Here is a 14,845-nt window from a genome sequence, read left to right on the forward strand (position 1 = left end):
ACGATGTCCAAACTAGATGTTCTCAATGACAAGGGACCGAGGAAAAGCGATCATAATCTTTCTAAGTTTCTTCAGTCACCAGGAACTCTCACAAGGTATGTCTCCTCCGTCGTTTTCAAGAGGAAAATGGTCTTGGGCCTGCAAAGTCCGAAAGCATCGTTATCAGTATTAACCCTTCCGTACACATGGTAACCTCCATGTGTCCCCTTTCCTTGTGGGGCATACCGAGGAAGTAGAAGGAAGCTAGATTTCACAACCAAGTTCTATCTATGTTATTCTAGATATCCTATATACAGACACCCATCCTACCCCCTTGGTCGACTCCGTTGGTCGAAGTAAACCGCCATAGCCGTACATCATCATGGTCTCCTCAACAGGGTCTCAAACATTTTCGTTCAAATTGCCTCAGTACGGCGGAATATCATGAGGCAGGTGCCTCATCTCGAGCATGTTCATATGCGGCCTAGAACCGTTGTATTACGAAACCTTCCACGTCAAACTTTCCACAATGATAGTCTCCCACGCCGTTGCGAAACCTACTCAACTCATGGAACCTGTGTAGACTGGGTCATACACACCTCTCTGGATACTCTGATATTGATCCATGGTATATAAACAGAGACATCGGCCCAAAACAACTCCCAAGAATGCTATGGTGTATCCCACTCTATACACATACAAACCCCCTTGTTGACTTCTCTCCATTCCAAATCAATCGTTCTTCCCACCACACACTTGATCTGGTCAGGTCTGGGCTTCTGTTACCTACTGCAATCCCACCGACATAATCATCTACAATGGCCACCAAGTTCGCCATCCGTCTGCACAACCGCTACACAACCCTCAAGGCCAAAGCCAAGGGACTTCGTGTCGGCAGCAATAGCAGCAACAGCAGCAGCAGAAACGGCGGCCAGAAACAGTGCCTCTGGTGCAGGATCCTCAGGCGCAAAATCCCTGAGCCCCTTATGAGGAACGCAGACATTCACGACTGGATGTCCTCGGACGAGACCCTCATCGACCACCAACCGGAGTTGCAAGTAATCCAAGACCTCAGCGGCAACTTCAACCCCGGAGAGAGATTCCCCTTCCGTGAAGGGGCTGTTAGTCGCCTCTCAGCTAGGTCCAACGCACCCTCCAGCGTCTACTCTTCAGATGAGACTTGGGATGACAGTGAATACAGCAACAGCAGCAGCGATGGCGACGACGATGACGACGACGACTGGTCCACGGTCTACTCCTTCGACGAAGGAGAGGAGGAAAACTTCTACGACGCAGAAGATGGTATCCCAAGGCCAACCAGGGACATGACCCCCCTGCCGTCAACGTACTCCCCCTTCACATCAGACCTCCCCAGTCTCCCGTCCGCGTACTGCAACCTTTGGGCGTTCTAGGAGGACAGACCCAGAGTTCCTTCAGTCCTCAAAGTCGTGGAATCTTGCATGAGCAGCGAGAGCAAATGGCGGTATGGAGTGGCCGCACAGCGGACACCGTGCCGTCACTTCGTCGCCTTCCCATGATCCGCCATCGTCGTGGTCAAACTCTGCCACCTCCATCTCTTCAACCTCGTGATCTGAGATTGACTGACGTTGAGCATCATTAACACCATCACCCCCATCACCGCCATCGTCTTCCACGATGGTCGTATCAATCTTCCACTGTCGCAGAACGTCATCCTGCTTGCGGAACATGACAGAGATGTCCCGCCCTACACCTGGCCCAGCCTCACTACCACTAGCGGCCAAATTCGCAACGCAGACATTCATAAGTTGCAGGTTCCACTTATGACCGGCCGGGAAGAACTTCTTCATCGTTGGCAGCAAGATCTCTGTCGTCAGTCGTTCCGCCAAGGAATCAGGTGTCTCTTTTGTGTTGAAGACAAAGTTAGGCATAGGCTGAGATCGGGAAATACGTTGAAAATCCGGATGCGAATGCCACGACGTCCCTTGCGGCGCATCAGATGAAGGCCATTGCCGAATGGACAGTCTTAGTGTCTTGGGGTGCGCAATCCATCTCTGGCTGCCCGGCTCTATCGAGTCGTCGCTGTTGTCATCTGTCAGGAGATCGGTCCGCATCCGCCGGATGAGAGAAGCAGATATCTTGCGCAGCTCGCCTTCAATCTGACTCATGCTCTCCAATCCTTTGTACGTGTCCTCGATGCTAATCTGTGACGGCACATCGCTCGCGTCCTTGACCTCCGTATCGTCGACCCCGTGCAAGAGGCCCCACACCCTCTCTCCAACACCCCGTTCAGAACCAGGGCCGCCGAGCAGCTTCTCCAGCGCGTCGGGCGAAGTCTGCTCGTGGGTCCGTACGTCGTAGACTTTGAGTGGCGATGTCTCCCTGTCAGCATCGTCGGGTCCCAGGGGCGTCGCGAGGTACTTTTCCTCAAGCGCGCGCGACGTCTTGAAGCCGATGCCGGGGACTTTTCTGACTGAGTGCGCGTCCATGAACTCGGTGACAACAGCATCGTCGAAAGACATCAGAGTCGTCTGGTTACGCGGCTTGTTTACACTCCCCACCAGCTTGCTGAGCAGCTTGTTGGTGGATATCCCGACCGAGGCAGTGAAGCCAAAGTCCTCCTCGAGCTTCATGCGCAGATGGAAGGCCAGGTGGCTCGCCAGAAGCAGGCGGATGTAGGCAGAGTTGTTGAGATCTCCTGTACCAGGTGTCTTGCCATACACGCAGCCCGCAACTTTGGTCAAGTCACATAGGAACCCCTTTTCTGGATTCTTCTTGGAAAGGTGGAAGAATGACTCTGATAGAGAGGCCCGGTTGAGACAGAACATGTTGTAGTTGATGATATCCGTGACGTCTGTCCATAGTCAGCCAACTTGACCCTTTTTCCGCGTTTTTAAGGTGCAAATAGCACACACACCCATGAAAACTTCATCGAACCCCAGCCTCTCCGCCTTGCGGTTCCACGAGTAGCCCCTCATGAAGCCGAAAAGCTTCTTGCTCGTATCCCGAAAGGGCGTCAGGTCTTCGCCCTCGATGATGACGAGATTCGGGCATAGCCGCTTGGCCTCTGTGATGAGCATGAGCTTCCTGACCCCTTGCTTGCGGGCGACGTAGTTGCACGTGGCCAGGATGTTCTTCTGCTTTACTCCCAAGGGCAGCGCCTTTAGCCGGGGGTCTCGGTTCTCAAAAACCGAGGCATAGAAGCAGTCATAGTCCTAGGGAAAGAATTAATGAATGAAATATCATGCTTCCAATGTCGAGAGGTTGAAATCTGGAAATAGAAAAGGGGCATTCTTGGTGCTTGTGAATTTGAGGGTTAACGAACAAAGTGGAGTATAATTCGATCATCTCTTCGTCTCGGTGCCCGTTTTCTGGGCAGCTCCATGGTTTTCGACTTGACTTTGGCTATTACCCATGAGAGTATTCCGTACCTAGCCTCTCTTCGATCGGTGCACGCCTTCCGGGTGAATCAACTCGATGCGTGTGTGACCCCCACCGCCTCCGGTCCTCTCTGACGTTGTTTGGTCGTTTTGACAGAAACGGGGTAAGGAAACCGGGGACTGGGGGCGTGTGGTGTCAGTTGTGAACGGTGCGGCCTGGGCAGAAAAGCACGGGGGCGCACGGGATAAACGGTCGCTTATCTCACGCCCCGAGTCGCCCGACCCGACAGGTACGGATTGTCCACACGACACCGGCGGCCGCTTCCGAAGGGCAGAAGGTAACACCGGTACCTAGTGCCTTGCCCAGCGAGGTAAAAGGTATGGACAACTAATTTACCTACTTTCCGTCGGACTTTCCAACGCATGACTTGCTGCCCATCTCGCCTTCCATTCTACCGTGAACTGCAACGTGCCAGAAACTGCGTCGTTCCGGGCAGGCAACGACCCAAACGTCTCTCTGAAGAATGGAAGTACGAGAAGTGCATTTAGTTTCCCGCCTGCGCTTCTCGGCGCTGCAGATATCTCCAAACAACCAGTCACATCACCCTTCTGATGCATGTCGACTCTTACAGAACCTCTCTGAAACCGCACTTGTCGACATCCGATCAACATGCATAGCTGATGCCAACAACTCTGCCTACTAAACTTGCCTCGGCGCATCAACTGTCGCCCTACTTTCGGATGCCCAGATGGGCGTTTCTGAACCACTGTCACCAAAATCATTGGACGCCTTCCCAACATCCCAAACTGCCAAAGATACGCTCAGTCGTCCGAATTGTTCCAGCCACCCGATCTCTTTCGCACTTGCTTGCCCGCCTGTCTACATACTTGCCTACCTACCTAAACCTTCGCGCTATACACGCATCGCGCGCCCGCCGCCGACGACGCCGCCGCTGTCCACCCTCCGCCAACCACCTCACCTATTACCGCACACCTACCTCAGTACACGACGACGAATCGCTCCAAGGCCCATCCCGAACGTATGACAACTAACCAAGACCGCCCCAAAACAAGGGAATAGGGTCCCCTCTTGCGCTGCACGACACCCAGCCCGCCAGCCCACCGCTTGCCAAAAAAGCGACCCTCTCCCTACTAATAAGGTAGCTTCTCAGAGGAAAGCGTAAAGCGTTCACCCCCAGTGGCCCCCCATCCCTCTTCGTGCCTAGCCAACGAGAAGCCGTCCATCTCGCATGACAACCCATCCGTAAGCTCACATAGCCCACACCACCTCCACTACCTACCTTCCCTTCCCACTTCCGAACTACCAGACTCCAACCGTAAGAAGGTAGGGGACCTTTCCAAAGTCACCACAGGCCCGATGGCTAGAGAGCCAAAGAGGGTCACGAGCAAAAATTCAGTGTGGTATCTCAGGGTAGCCTCTGCGTTGGTCGAAGGGAGGGGAATAGGCAGATTGTTGAACCACGCCGCCGCCGCCGCCGCCTCGCGCGCGGACTGAAGAAGTTGAAGAATAATAAGAACCCCGCTTTCCACCATCGTCTGCCTCCCTCTCCCCTCCCTCTCTCTCTCGTCTCATCTTCACAAAACTACAACACTTGCTACTCATACAAGACACAAAAGAATCTCACCAACAACACATCACACAACCAAATAACCGCAAACATGCAGCCCATGACCAACGCCCACACCAACGCCTGCCCCAAGTGCGGCGCCGCCACTGCCTCTACCGCAAAGACCTGCTCCTCTTGCGGCGCTGTAAGCCTCACCCTTCTGGACCCCTCACTCATATCAATACCAATCACCTCACCTTACCTCACCTCGTCTGAACTTTACAACCCCTCCCCTCACTCTTACATCAGTAAACATACACTGACATACGCTGCCCTACCATAGACCTGCCCTGCGTAAATTCAGTCCTTCAGTCTTTTGCGAAATCGCAGCTCATTAGCGAAAGCTATGTTCATCGCAGAAATGTCACCTGACGTGGACTGAGAGTTGGACGAGACTTTATAGACGGAATGGAATGAGATCAGGAACACACACGCCCTCACACTCCTTCACGCACAATGTCGTGTTATTGTCATTGCTCATCCAGCCAAACAAACGCACGGGGTTCGGACGGGGTATACGACGAACAAGAGGTTCACTATCGTCTTCTTGTTTCGATGAACCAATCTCCAGAGACAAGAACTCACTCCCGTCCCCCGTACGCATGAGAACAAACTAAATCAAATAAATACCCCCCTTTGAGAATTCAAACGCTATACATGCCCATGTACGCGTTCCCGTAGCATCGCATAGTCCCCTCTCGTCCACAAACCAAACAGGGCCATCCCCTTCACCAGAGGCGGGGCAGCGTAATCAACGTGACACCGCTACCCAACTCTGAAAGCAACGGCTACCCTAAAATCATTCACCTATACATTTTAAAGTCGCCTATGTTTAGAAACTCGTTACCGTCATGTGCCGTCCTGTTGGTAAAAGACAGAACCAGGCAAGAGCTAGTAAGTATACTACACACTGCGACTTCCATCCCAATAACATCACCGATATAACCCGGTGTTGCCTGGGCTACCTTACCTTTTCGTGTCGCGACCTCTCTGTTCGAGATCCGGTGCCTTGCCTCTGTCCATTGTTCATCTCATCTTCTATACCCCCTGACACGTGAGAATGACGGCGATGACGATGCTGTAGAGGAGTCAGAGCTGATGTCAGTGTGGACCAACTTTGCAATGGGTACAAGGCGACACGATAATCAACGTGAATGGCAATGGACGGTCAGAGGCGGTTTGAGTTATCAAAGACCTGGATTGAGAGAATCGACAAGAGAGAAGAAAACGCAGCCAGGAAACACATGTCCATCTCCGCCATCTAAAGCTGCGAGGCGTCAAAAGAGAAAAATAACACGACAAGATTTATGATGTAGCCGGATTCGTCGCAATACTATAGCCAGACGAGCCGATTCCACAGCTGAAGACCGTTGCCATACCGCCGTTCCCCGAGGTTACCAAACAACTCACTGTCCATCGTCACCCAGCAGCTGTCGGCCGCGCCAGCCAACAAGCCCTTTCCTCCCCCGAGACCGTGAGAGACATCCGTGACAGAAATCCTTTTCCTCGCAGCTTCTTCTCGTGGGGATTGTGGCTAGCTGTTCCTTCTCCCAGTCACCGTTCGGCAGGGAATGACATGGATTGAGTAAAAGACGCCCCGCAGAACCAGATACGGTGACACGCCGATCGATGTGGTGCCAGGTGGGTTATGAGACACAATGTTGAGCAAAACTCCAAATTCCGAGAACCTATGCAGGCAAATATTGCCCCCGCCTTCCAAACCGCCACCAAAAACCCTTTCTCATCCGAAAAGTTGGGAAAAGACAATGGAGGCTGGGACCTTGATGATTACAAATGGGGGTTGTGGTCGAAGAGGGAGAAAGGGTTTGGGAAGTTCGCCCATTGGGTATTTAGAGCATCAAGCACTTGTGCTTCTTGCCGCTGCTCCGGCTGCGGGAGAGCAGAGCAGCGCGCGTGGCGTGCTCGAAAACCTCGCGGACACCCTCGTTCGTCTTGGCGGAGCACTCGAGGTACTTGTAGGCACCGATCTTCTTGCGGACTTCCTCACCCTACGAAACGAAATTAGCATGTAATGGTGGCAGCGAGAGACGTCTGAGGCCGCCGAGCATCTTAAAATGCCCGTGACGACCCCTATCCCGGTGGGAAAGATACGCTTACCTCTTCAGGGGAGACGGGCTTTTGGCTGGTCTTACGCAGCTCCTCAATCGTCTTGGAGTCGTAGCGGAGATCCTTCTTGCAACCGACAAGAATGATGGGCAGACCCTGGCAGAAATGCAGGACCTCGGAGATCCACTATGGGAAGAAGTGCACGTATTAGCGAAAGTTGCTTATCGGGTGCAGTCATTCAATCCGAAAGGGGAGAGAAGAAAAAGCAAGCGTACCTTCTCCTGAACGTTGTCGAGGGAGTCGGGGGAGTCGACGGCGAAGCAGATCAGGATGACGTGGGAGTCGGGGTAAGAAAGGGGACGGAGACGGTCGTAATCTTCCTGGCCAGCCGTATCCCAAAGGGCCAGCTCGACGTGCTTGCCATCAACCTCGACATCGGCGACGTAGTTCTCGAAAACGGTGGGAACGTAGACCTGAATTAGTTGTCAGAATATTGCGGGATCGGAAACGGATTCTTGAATGGCGGGTGTGGCATCGGTTGGCTGGATTGTTGATGGGTTGATACATCTCAGGGTGGCTTCGTGATGGGGGAAACAGGAGGCGGTAGGCCGCGTCGGCGTGGGGGGGAAAAGGGTAATCTTACCTCAGGGAAGGTACCCTTGGAGAAGACACTATTGAACCAGTCAGCATGATGAAGTCTTTGATAATGAGGTATTGTCTGTCTGTCTGTGTTTTCATTTTTTCGGGGATGCGACGATGCAGGATTGGTTGTCGCTGGGGGCCCAGGCGGAAGCGGAGAGGGAGGCAGACAGACGACAGAAATCGGTAGGGAGAGACGGGTCAATACTCACATCAACAAGCAGGTTTTACCGCAGGCACCGTCGCCGACGATGACGAGCTTACGGCGGATCTCAGCCATGGTGTCTGTATTGGATGTGAAAGTAAGAAAGTGAGCGAGCGATGAAGATCGGATTGAGTTGCGGTCGGTTGTGAGGAGGTTGAGCTTGTTGGCGGAGACGAGGAAGATGGAGAAGGAAGAGCTGCGTCGGAAGGGGGAATCTGAAGGTGGAAGAGAATGGGATGGGTAGAAGTAAGGTAAGGTCACAGTAGTACCTTACGGGTGGAGTTCACTTGACGACGACGCGGGTGCAAGCAATGGAACAGCAGGGCAGATTTGTGTTGGGGGGCGTGGTGTGTGGTGCGTGGTGCGTGGTGGTGGTCCTGGGTGGTGGACGGGTGGTAAGGTACTTCGTAGACAAGTGGTGTCAGAGGAGGCGGGAAGGAAGGTGTGAGAAAAAAGAGAAGGGAGCCAGGCCAGCGAGAGCGAGCGGGAAGACCTGGCACTGGCAGCTGCAGTGGGAAAATGGGGGGAAAGGGAGACAAAGATTTGGGTGGAGGACAGGCCAGTGGACAGGGTGCAGGCGCAGGCGCAGGCGCAGGCAGGCCTAGTTGACTGCGTAAAAAAAGGCGACTAGGGGGAAACGAGGTCTCCGTACCGGCCCAGGTACCTTAGCCTTTAGGCAGGGTAAGGTACCTCGTAGGGAGGTGCAGGTGCAGGCAGATGCAGGACAGGACGGGATGGTCTAGGCTTTGTTTTTCTGGCAGTGACTTTGTTGACTTTTGTTTCTCGCCCAGTGTCATCTGGAGACACACATACGCAATCGCTGGATGCTGGAGAAGATGACGGGGATAGACAGTCATGAGGAGAACAGCACGGAGTAAGATATGGGGACCAGATAGGTAGGGAGTGATAGAACGAGCACAGGCAGAGAGCATGATAGAAGCAAGCGTATGGCTGTACCACGCGATATTGACGTACCTCGGATAGCAACTTGAGTCGCCGGTATCTTTTGATAATGAGATGAGACGGGATTATCTCAACCTTACCTCAAGGTAGGAGAAGATGCGGAGTATCAAATGCTGTTGTGCTGATATCGTGTTTCCCGATACCCAAGGTAAGGAAGGTATCTAACAGAGCAGGTACCTAGATCAGGTACTTTCTTCTCTGCCAGGCGTATGTATATGGGTGTGTGTCGTAATCCGATCACTGGTGTGTGTTTCCCAGCTGAAATATTGGAATTGAAGGCGAGGATACGGTAACGGTGACGGTGGATGGGGCCGGGGAACTGGATGGGTCTCTTTGCTCTCTCCTCTCTCTCTCACTCTACTTCTCTGTATGTCTCTCGCTCTGCTGATTGTTGACCTCAGTCTTCCGTCTGACTAGTTTGTTTGACCGATGACTGGACTGGGCTGGCAGTTTGGTCTGGCACTGGCAGAGGGACGAGACTGCAACGGGGCTGTCCGACCAGTGAATCCCAATCCAATGTGATGAGAGGGAGCCGGGACTGTTGCTCGCGTCCTTGTTTTTTCCCTGCCTACCCTGTAAGTTTTCCACGAAGCAGGTATCTTTTAGCTGCGGTATCCATATAATCAGTACTTGTTTTCTTCTGGTTGGCGGGTGAGTGCGCGCGTGTCCTTATTATTAAGGTACAGAATCAGGTCCTGAGGCAGCCACACAAAGCGAATTGAATTGCAGGTTGGAAGGAAGGGGCCGTTACGGATACAGGGGCGGTGGCTTTCGGGGCTCCTCACCTCGGTGTCTTTCAATTGGGTGGCGACTTCCACTACTGCGCCGTCGTCTGGCCCCTGTCTTGCTGGCCTTGTGGGAATCTCACGCGCTGGGCCACACCTGCCAACTGCTTAACAGCAAGGTTCCTCAGTGTTGTTGGCGCCTGTATGGACTGCTTCAGTGACGTGACGTAAGGTGCCCTCTGGATGGATGATTCAGTAAAACTTCAGACGATGCTGACCGGTCCGGAATGGACAGAGAATGTGACTGCAGATTTCGGCAGGCAGGAAGAGGCAGCTACCGTGCTTGCGTGCCTCTGTCAGACCTGTTGCATTGGCGGACAATCTGGAGGTACAAAAGGTAAGGCAGGAAAGTGGTGGGTGACAGATGTGGAAGCCGAGGGTGATGCGATAAGGATAAGGCAGGGTAGCTGCGTCGATAGTGGTTGATCTGCAATGTCAATGTTTGGAAGCCAGGCGTGCCATGTTGCCAGACGACCAAGACCATTCGCGATCAAGGGAACCGGCGACGAACAAAGCTTTCTTATGAAGTGCCGAGCTGCTGGCCTTGCCTGCCTATCCATCCTCCAATCCGCGTGTACCCCTCGATTTCTCCTCAGTTTGTCGTCCTTGCCTGAGAGTAAAGCCAGGTCTCGTCCTCTGATGGCCGTCGGAGGCTTCTAGCGCCGTCAGTCCTATTCCTTCTAATATCCAGGACTCTTCACCTCTCCAGGCACATGTCTAGGTAGGGTCCAAAGACACACCAACCAACGACCAACGATACAGCAGTGGTATTTAGCCCTGCAAGTGTCAGCCTCGCCCGTAGCATCCCGACGCCAGCTCTTTGTCGTTCTACATTATGCCTTTGACGTAAACCCCTTTTGCGCTGATGTAGTACTTAGACACAGGCATGAACACCTCGACCAAATCCATCTCGGGGAATCGGCCAAAATCGCTATCACCAGGGTCCAAGCTTGGGCTGAAACCCGGTATGCAGTGGTCAATCAAGTCAGACTATCATTCACATATCCGCCGTCATCTTAAGTCTTGACCACGGACAAGCCAACAATTGCCAGTCTCGTCGACCACTTTGACAAGCAGTTGGTCGAGCAGCATGACGACTTACCAAAGTTCGCCGCCTCAACCCGGGAACTGCTGTTTTGCTGATTCCTGAGGGAGTCAAACTAACGGACTAAGTATCTCTTAGTCTGCTCTTCCCTTCTGCGGTGAGGTGAGGCGAAGCCACATGCACTTGACACCAAGACGCCCTAGGTACAGTCATGCTTCTATTCCACTGATTCAGGACTCTTGCGGTCAAGATTACCGGGACCAGCACTGCAGAAAACAACCTCTCGATAACGATACGTTGCCCTGCGCAATCCTCTGGTGCGTGCTGAATCTGGCAAGTCTTAGCCTGCACAAGCTCCAAGCTATCCCTCCACACTCTGCGACCATTCGTGCATATGCGCCCACAACGACAGGTACGTGGCGGAGAAGATGATTGTTGATCGGAACCATATCTCTGCCCGCCGTGTTGCGGTACCGAGATCCTTAACGCCGACCATACCTTGAGCTTGGCCCATGTGACCGAGAAGACCGTCTTCTTGCTCATACCAGTCATTAATTACCTGTTCTCTCAGCAGTCTCGGCGTTGCTATCTTCTTCGGGTATTTCTCACTCGTCCAGAAAGCTTTCAACCTTTCAACAAGAGGGATACGAAGGAGGCACGAACTAGAGAGAGAGCCGGTGTCCGGCTTTTGTTGTCATCCGTGTGTGTATCCGTAGGTACCTCGGGATGACGCCTTGGTGGATGCTGCTTGCGCCGCACCGCGAGGCGGTACAAACTTCATAGTCCTGGATCTAGGACTCAATCCCTGCCACCACACTTCACAGTGCCTCGCTGCCAGGGACTGTGCGTCGGGGCTGGACGCTCGGCTCCTGAGCCGCTGCGCGCCTGTGGGTTGACCGATGTGACATGCCACTGACTGACCGCGACTCTGAATGCTCATCAACGGCACTAAGAACAGCTTCCGCCAGCTGACGACCAAAATATCGAATACGGGAAGGGAGCAGCCGCACCATCTCCAGGAAGGAAACACAGCAAGACAGTCGAAAGGGTGTGCAGATGTCTCGGTCACCAACCACCTTGAAACTCTTGTCCAGCCTCGAGTCCCAAGATCTGGGAAAATAGGGGTCTAACGATCAACCAACATTTGGCACCGTCGCTGTACGTTCTTGTGACCATGCGTGCCATGTCTCCGACAGCGTTGGTTTGAATACTGAACGGCCAAGACTGTATCGACAGAGACCGGGGCGAATGATTTATTTCTTCACGTCAGAAGCAGCCATCTGCTGGCTCTATTGGCAGCTTTGGCCCAAGATTCCGCAAGCCACTCCGAGTCGTCATCCGCATCTTCCCTTTCCCATGGCTATTCTGGGACATGGCGCATGAGGGATCATCGTAGGTGCTGCATAATGGCATCGCTGGCCTTGGATGGGGCTCGGACGACGGTCATGGTCGCAGCGCAGTGCAGCCGCTTGATACAGGGAGACTGCAATAATTGATGACTTGCAAATCGTCCAGTGGCCTCCTCGTTTTCTCTTTCGTCAAGACCCGAGAAGCCGTGTGGTTATATTTTGTTGCCGGAGCAAGCGCCGGCAATGAACCTACATGCGCATCAGAACTTATCTCACCTTGCCAATGTCACCCAGGCGAGTCGCACTGGATAGCGGATACTTACCGCCATCTCCCCTGGGGCCGGGGGATGTGGGGTTTGTTCATTCATCCGTCCATTGCAAGCTTGGCACCGACACAATGGGATGGTCTCTTCGCTTCCCAGTTCCAGGGCAGCTGTCAGGTGGCCCCTGCGCTACGTTCCGGTCCGGCATCTCTGATTATCCGTGCCGCTCCCATAGACCCACCCAGACCCCGGTCCGTAGCTGCAGGGGCCGTTGAAGCTCCCGACCCGTCTGAAATTTCCAAATCGCCAATTCAAGGACGTCGACGACAGACCACCGCGGCTCCAGCTTCGCCGACGCCTCAATCCACCCCCGATCCCGCTACTCAACCGGACGCAAAACCCGACGACCTCGACGATTCGATCGACCAGGTTCCAACAAATCCAAAAACCCTTCCCAATTGGCCGGGAGCCATCCGCCAACGATGCAGAGAATCATCAAGCGCACGGTGCAGGCCGAGAAGCAGGTCGCCCGGCGCATGAAGAAGCGTGCTCGCGGCGAGGGCGGTGCTGAAAAGGCCCAGCGCTTCAGGGACCAGAAGAACATGCTCACGGAGCTGAACCAGGACATCAAGGCGGCCCGTCTCGCCCGTCAAGAGAAATGGGATCTCGGCCCCTTGGCCCCACGCCGCGATATGTTCGAGACCTACGGAGCCCTCCAGACGAATCGCCAGGGCCGGTCGACTCCGCTCAAGCCCGACGAGATTGAGGCACGGTGTGAATGGGCTGGAGGAGTCGAGTATCTCAACCTCGCCGTCAAGGACCGCGTGGTACTTCTCGAGGGCCCAGAAAAGGGCAAGATTGACCGTATTGCGAGTATCAATCTCGAGTACGGCACCGTTCAGTTGGAGGAGATTGGAAAGGTGAGGCTACAAGACCATATTCACTTCCGCCAGGACAACAAAGCAACGTTGGAGAGATGGGGGAAGAGAAGCTCAAAGCTAACCAATCGCCCATCAGGTCACCGTTCACGTCCCCGAATCATTCCAGAACCTCCTCGACGCCCCCACAACACAAAACGCAGCCATGAACATACCCATCTCCGCCATCCGCCTCGTTCACCCCATCGTCGACCCTGCAACCGGCGTAGCCCGCGACGTCGTCGTCCGCCAGCTCGCCCGCGGGCCCGTAAAGTGGTCCCGCACCACCGGCTGGCGCGCCTGGACCCGTTACATCCCCGGCGCCAACATCGCCATCCCCTGGCCCGAACGCGAGGCCGAGGTTCGCGAAGACCAGCCCGGCGACACCCTCCGCCTCGACGCCGAGGCCGCCACCTTCGTGCCCACGCTCCTCTCCCCGCCTATGCCTGCCTCCGTCATCGACGAGCTCCGCAACAAGTACTCCCGCTTCCGTACCCGCCACGAGGACGAATACATCATGCGCAAGGAGGCCGAGGAGGCCGAGAAGAAGGCTCTCAAGAAGGCTTCCGCCGACGCGCTGGCCTCTATGCGCACGCCGCTGCAGGAGCTCAACCGCGAGCTGCGCGATGCCCGTCGCGCGCGCGGCAAGCCCGAGTTGTCGTCGGATATGCTCGAGAGGATTGGTGAGATTATGGCGAGGAACAAGGCCACTGTTCAAGGGGACACTTCCGCGTGGAACGTACCTACGCCCAAGTTGTTTGAGTCCAAGACGACGGCGGCGACAGAAGTACCAAAGGAGACTGAGAGCCATCCTCCACCTCAATAAAGGGGCAATCGACCTTCACGAGGAGAGGCAGGAACAAAACCAGGCGAGAGGCCAGAGAGATTTGTAGCATGTATGAATAGCCATAAGAGTTGTATTTGTAACAAAGTTGTGGTATGATACGTCTGGTCTAGGGCGATGGTCAAGTGAGGCAAACATGTCAGCCCCGTGGGAGTTCCAATTCATCAGTTGTCATGACTCTCGGATACCAAGTTTGGCCAAGGTGTTGATTGCTATGTCTTGCAGTCTAAATTTCTCCTCCCGCATGTTGAAGCCTGTGTCTCCAGACCTTTTTGTCCTTGTCCTTGTCCTCCTGCTTTCCTGTCCTCCTACCTTCTTATCCTCCTTCTCGCCCACATTCTTGTCCCTCTTCCTGTCCTTCTTCCTGCCCACCTTCCTGCCCATATTCCTGCCTAGATTCCGACTGATTTTACTGATCCAGCCAGCGGTCTGATATCTATATAAATCCACTACCCCTACTTAACCTCCCACCTCCAAACTCCCTCCACGACCACGACCCTGCCTACCTAAGCTTATTTCCATGCAGCAACCGTGAACGGAATTTTTGGCATCCTACCACTGAATACGTATCTACCGTGTGGCTCATATCCAAGGTGTGTATTCCTCTTCCTTGTCTCTTTGTCAATAGCTGACCGGAACCAGACCGTGAGAAGCCCCGTTCAATGTGCTGGCATGCCCCCGCTACTACCGAGAGTAGCACGACGTCAATTCACGACAGCAATCAGTTGCCAACGAGCCGGCCCTTCACACGTAGAAGAATCATCCCATCCTGTTCTCCTCTCCTTGAGGAAGGAGATGAAAA

General features: G+C 54.1%; 4 protein-coding genes across 4 annotated transcripts; 2 read left to right on the forward strand and 2 right to left on the reverse strand.

Annotated features, from left to right (window-relative positions):
• Window positions 1-580: 580 nt before the first annotated feature.
• On the forward strand, window positions 581-1,391 carry HER10_EVM0007491 (uncharacterized protein; the record flags this gene model as incomplete). Its single annotated transcript, XM_035477046.1, has 2 exons — window positions 581-1,281; window positions 1,345-1,391. Exons 1-2 carry the CDS (start codon window positions 798-800, stop codon window positions 1,389-1,391), a joined length of 531 nt encoding a protein of 176 aa, XP_035329614.1. The 5' UTR covers window positions 581-797.
• HER10_EVM0001373 (impB/mucB/samB family protein) lies at window positions 1,334-3,540 on the reverse strand. Its single transcript, XM_035482858.1, has 3 exons — window positions 3,284-3,540; window positions 2,876-3,173; window positions 1,334-2,812 (listed from the first exon to the last, which is right to left on the reverse strand). The coding sequence occupies exons 1-3, from the start codon at window positions 3,341-3,343 to the stop codon at window positions 1,413-1,415; spliced, it is 1,758 nt and encodes a 585-aa protein (XP_035328866.1). The 5' UTR covers window positions 3,344-3,540; the 3' UTR covers window positions 1,334-1,412.
• Window positions 3,541-5,596: 2,056 nt separating this feature from the next.
• Window positions 5,597-8,674, reverse strand: HER10_EVM0006699 (Ras family protein). The gene is made up of 5 exons (XM_035476278.1): window positions 7,885-8,674; window positions 7,677-7,704; window positions 7,309-7,506; window positions 7,085-7,219; window positions 5,597-6,975 (listed from the first exon to the last, which is right to left on the reverse strand). The coding sequence occupies exons 1-5, from the start codon at window positions 7,950-7,952 to the stop codon at window positions 6,817-6,819; spliced, it is 588 nt and encodes a 195-aa protein (XP_035329513.1). The 5' UTR covers window positions 7,953-8,674; the 3' UTR covers window positions 5,597-6,816.
• Window positions 8,675-12,574: 3,900 nt separating this feature from the next.
• HER10_EVM0001011 (KOW domain-containing protein domain-containing protein) lies at window positions 12,575-14,174 on the forward strand. Its single transcript, XM_035470775.1, has 2 exons — window positions 12,575-13,202; window positions 13,300-14,174. The coding sequence occupies exons 1-2, from the start codon at window positions 12,765-12,767 to the stop codon at window positions 14,023-14,025; spliced, it is 1,164 nt and encodes a 387-aa protein (XP_035328826.1). The 5' UTR covers window positions 12,575-12,764; the 3' UTR covers window positions 14,026-14,174.
• Window positions 14,175-14,845: the final 671 nt, after the last annotated feature.

This window comes from Colletotrichum scovillei (genome assembly GCF_011075155.1).
Source record: "Colletotrichum scovillei strain TJNH1 chromosome Unknown Contig00009, whole genome shotgun sequence".
Lineage (NCBI taxonomy): Eukaryota > Fungi > Ascomycota > Sordariomycetes > Glomerellales > Glomerellaceae > Colletotrichum > Colletotrichum scovillei.

Excerpts from the sequence above, each read along its gene's own strand:
- HER10_EVM0001011 (XM_035470775.1), top strand. The coding sequence starts at position 12,765 with ATGCAGAGAATCATCAAGCGCACGGTGCAGGCCGAGAAGCAGGTCGCC. Across the intron at positions 13,203-13,299 it reads AGTTGGAGGAGATTGGAAAG|GTCACCGTTCACGTCCCCGA; the intron begins GTGAGGCTACAA and ends ATCGCCCATCAG.
- HER10_EVM0001373 (XM_035482858.1), bottom strand. The coding sequence starts at position 3,343 with ATGGAGCTGCCCAGAAAACGGGCACCGAGACGAAGAGATGATCGAATT. Across the intron at positions 3,174-3,283 it reads ATCGAATTATACTCCACTTT|GACTATGACTGCTTCTATGC; the intron begins GTTCGTTAACCC and ends TTCTTTCCCTAG. Across the intron at positions 2,813-2,875 it reads GTTCGATGAAGTTTTCATGG|ACGTCACGGATATCATCAAC; the intron begins GTGTGTGTGCTA and ends GACTATGGACAG.
- HER10_EVM0006699 (XM_035476278.1), bottom strand. The coding sequence starts at position 7,952 with ATGGCTGAGATCCGCCGTAAGCTCGTCATCGTCGGCGACGGTGCCTGC. Across the intron at positions 7,507-7,676 it reads CCAAGGGTACCTTCCCTGAG|GTCTACGTTCCCACCGTTTT; the intron begins GTAAGATTACCC and ends CAACTAATTCAG. Across the intron at positions 7,220-7,308 it reads TCGACAACGTTCAGGAGAAG|TGGATCTCCGAGGTCCTGCA; the intron begins GTACGCTTGCTT and ends TTCTTCCCATAG.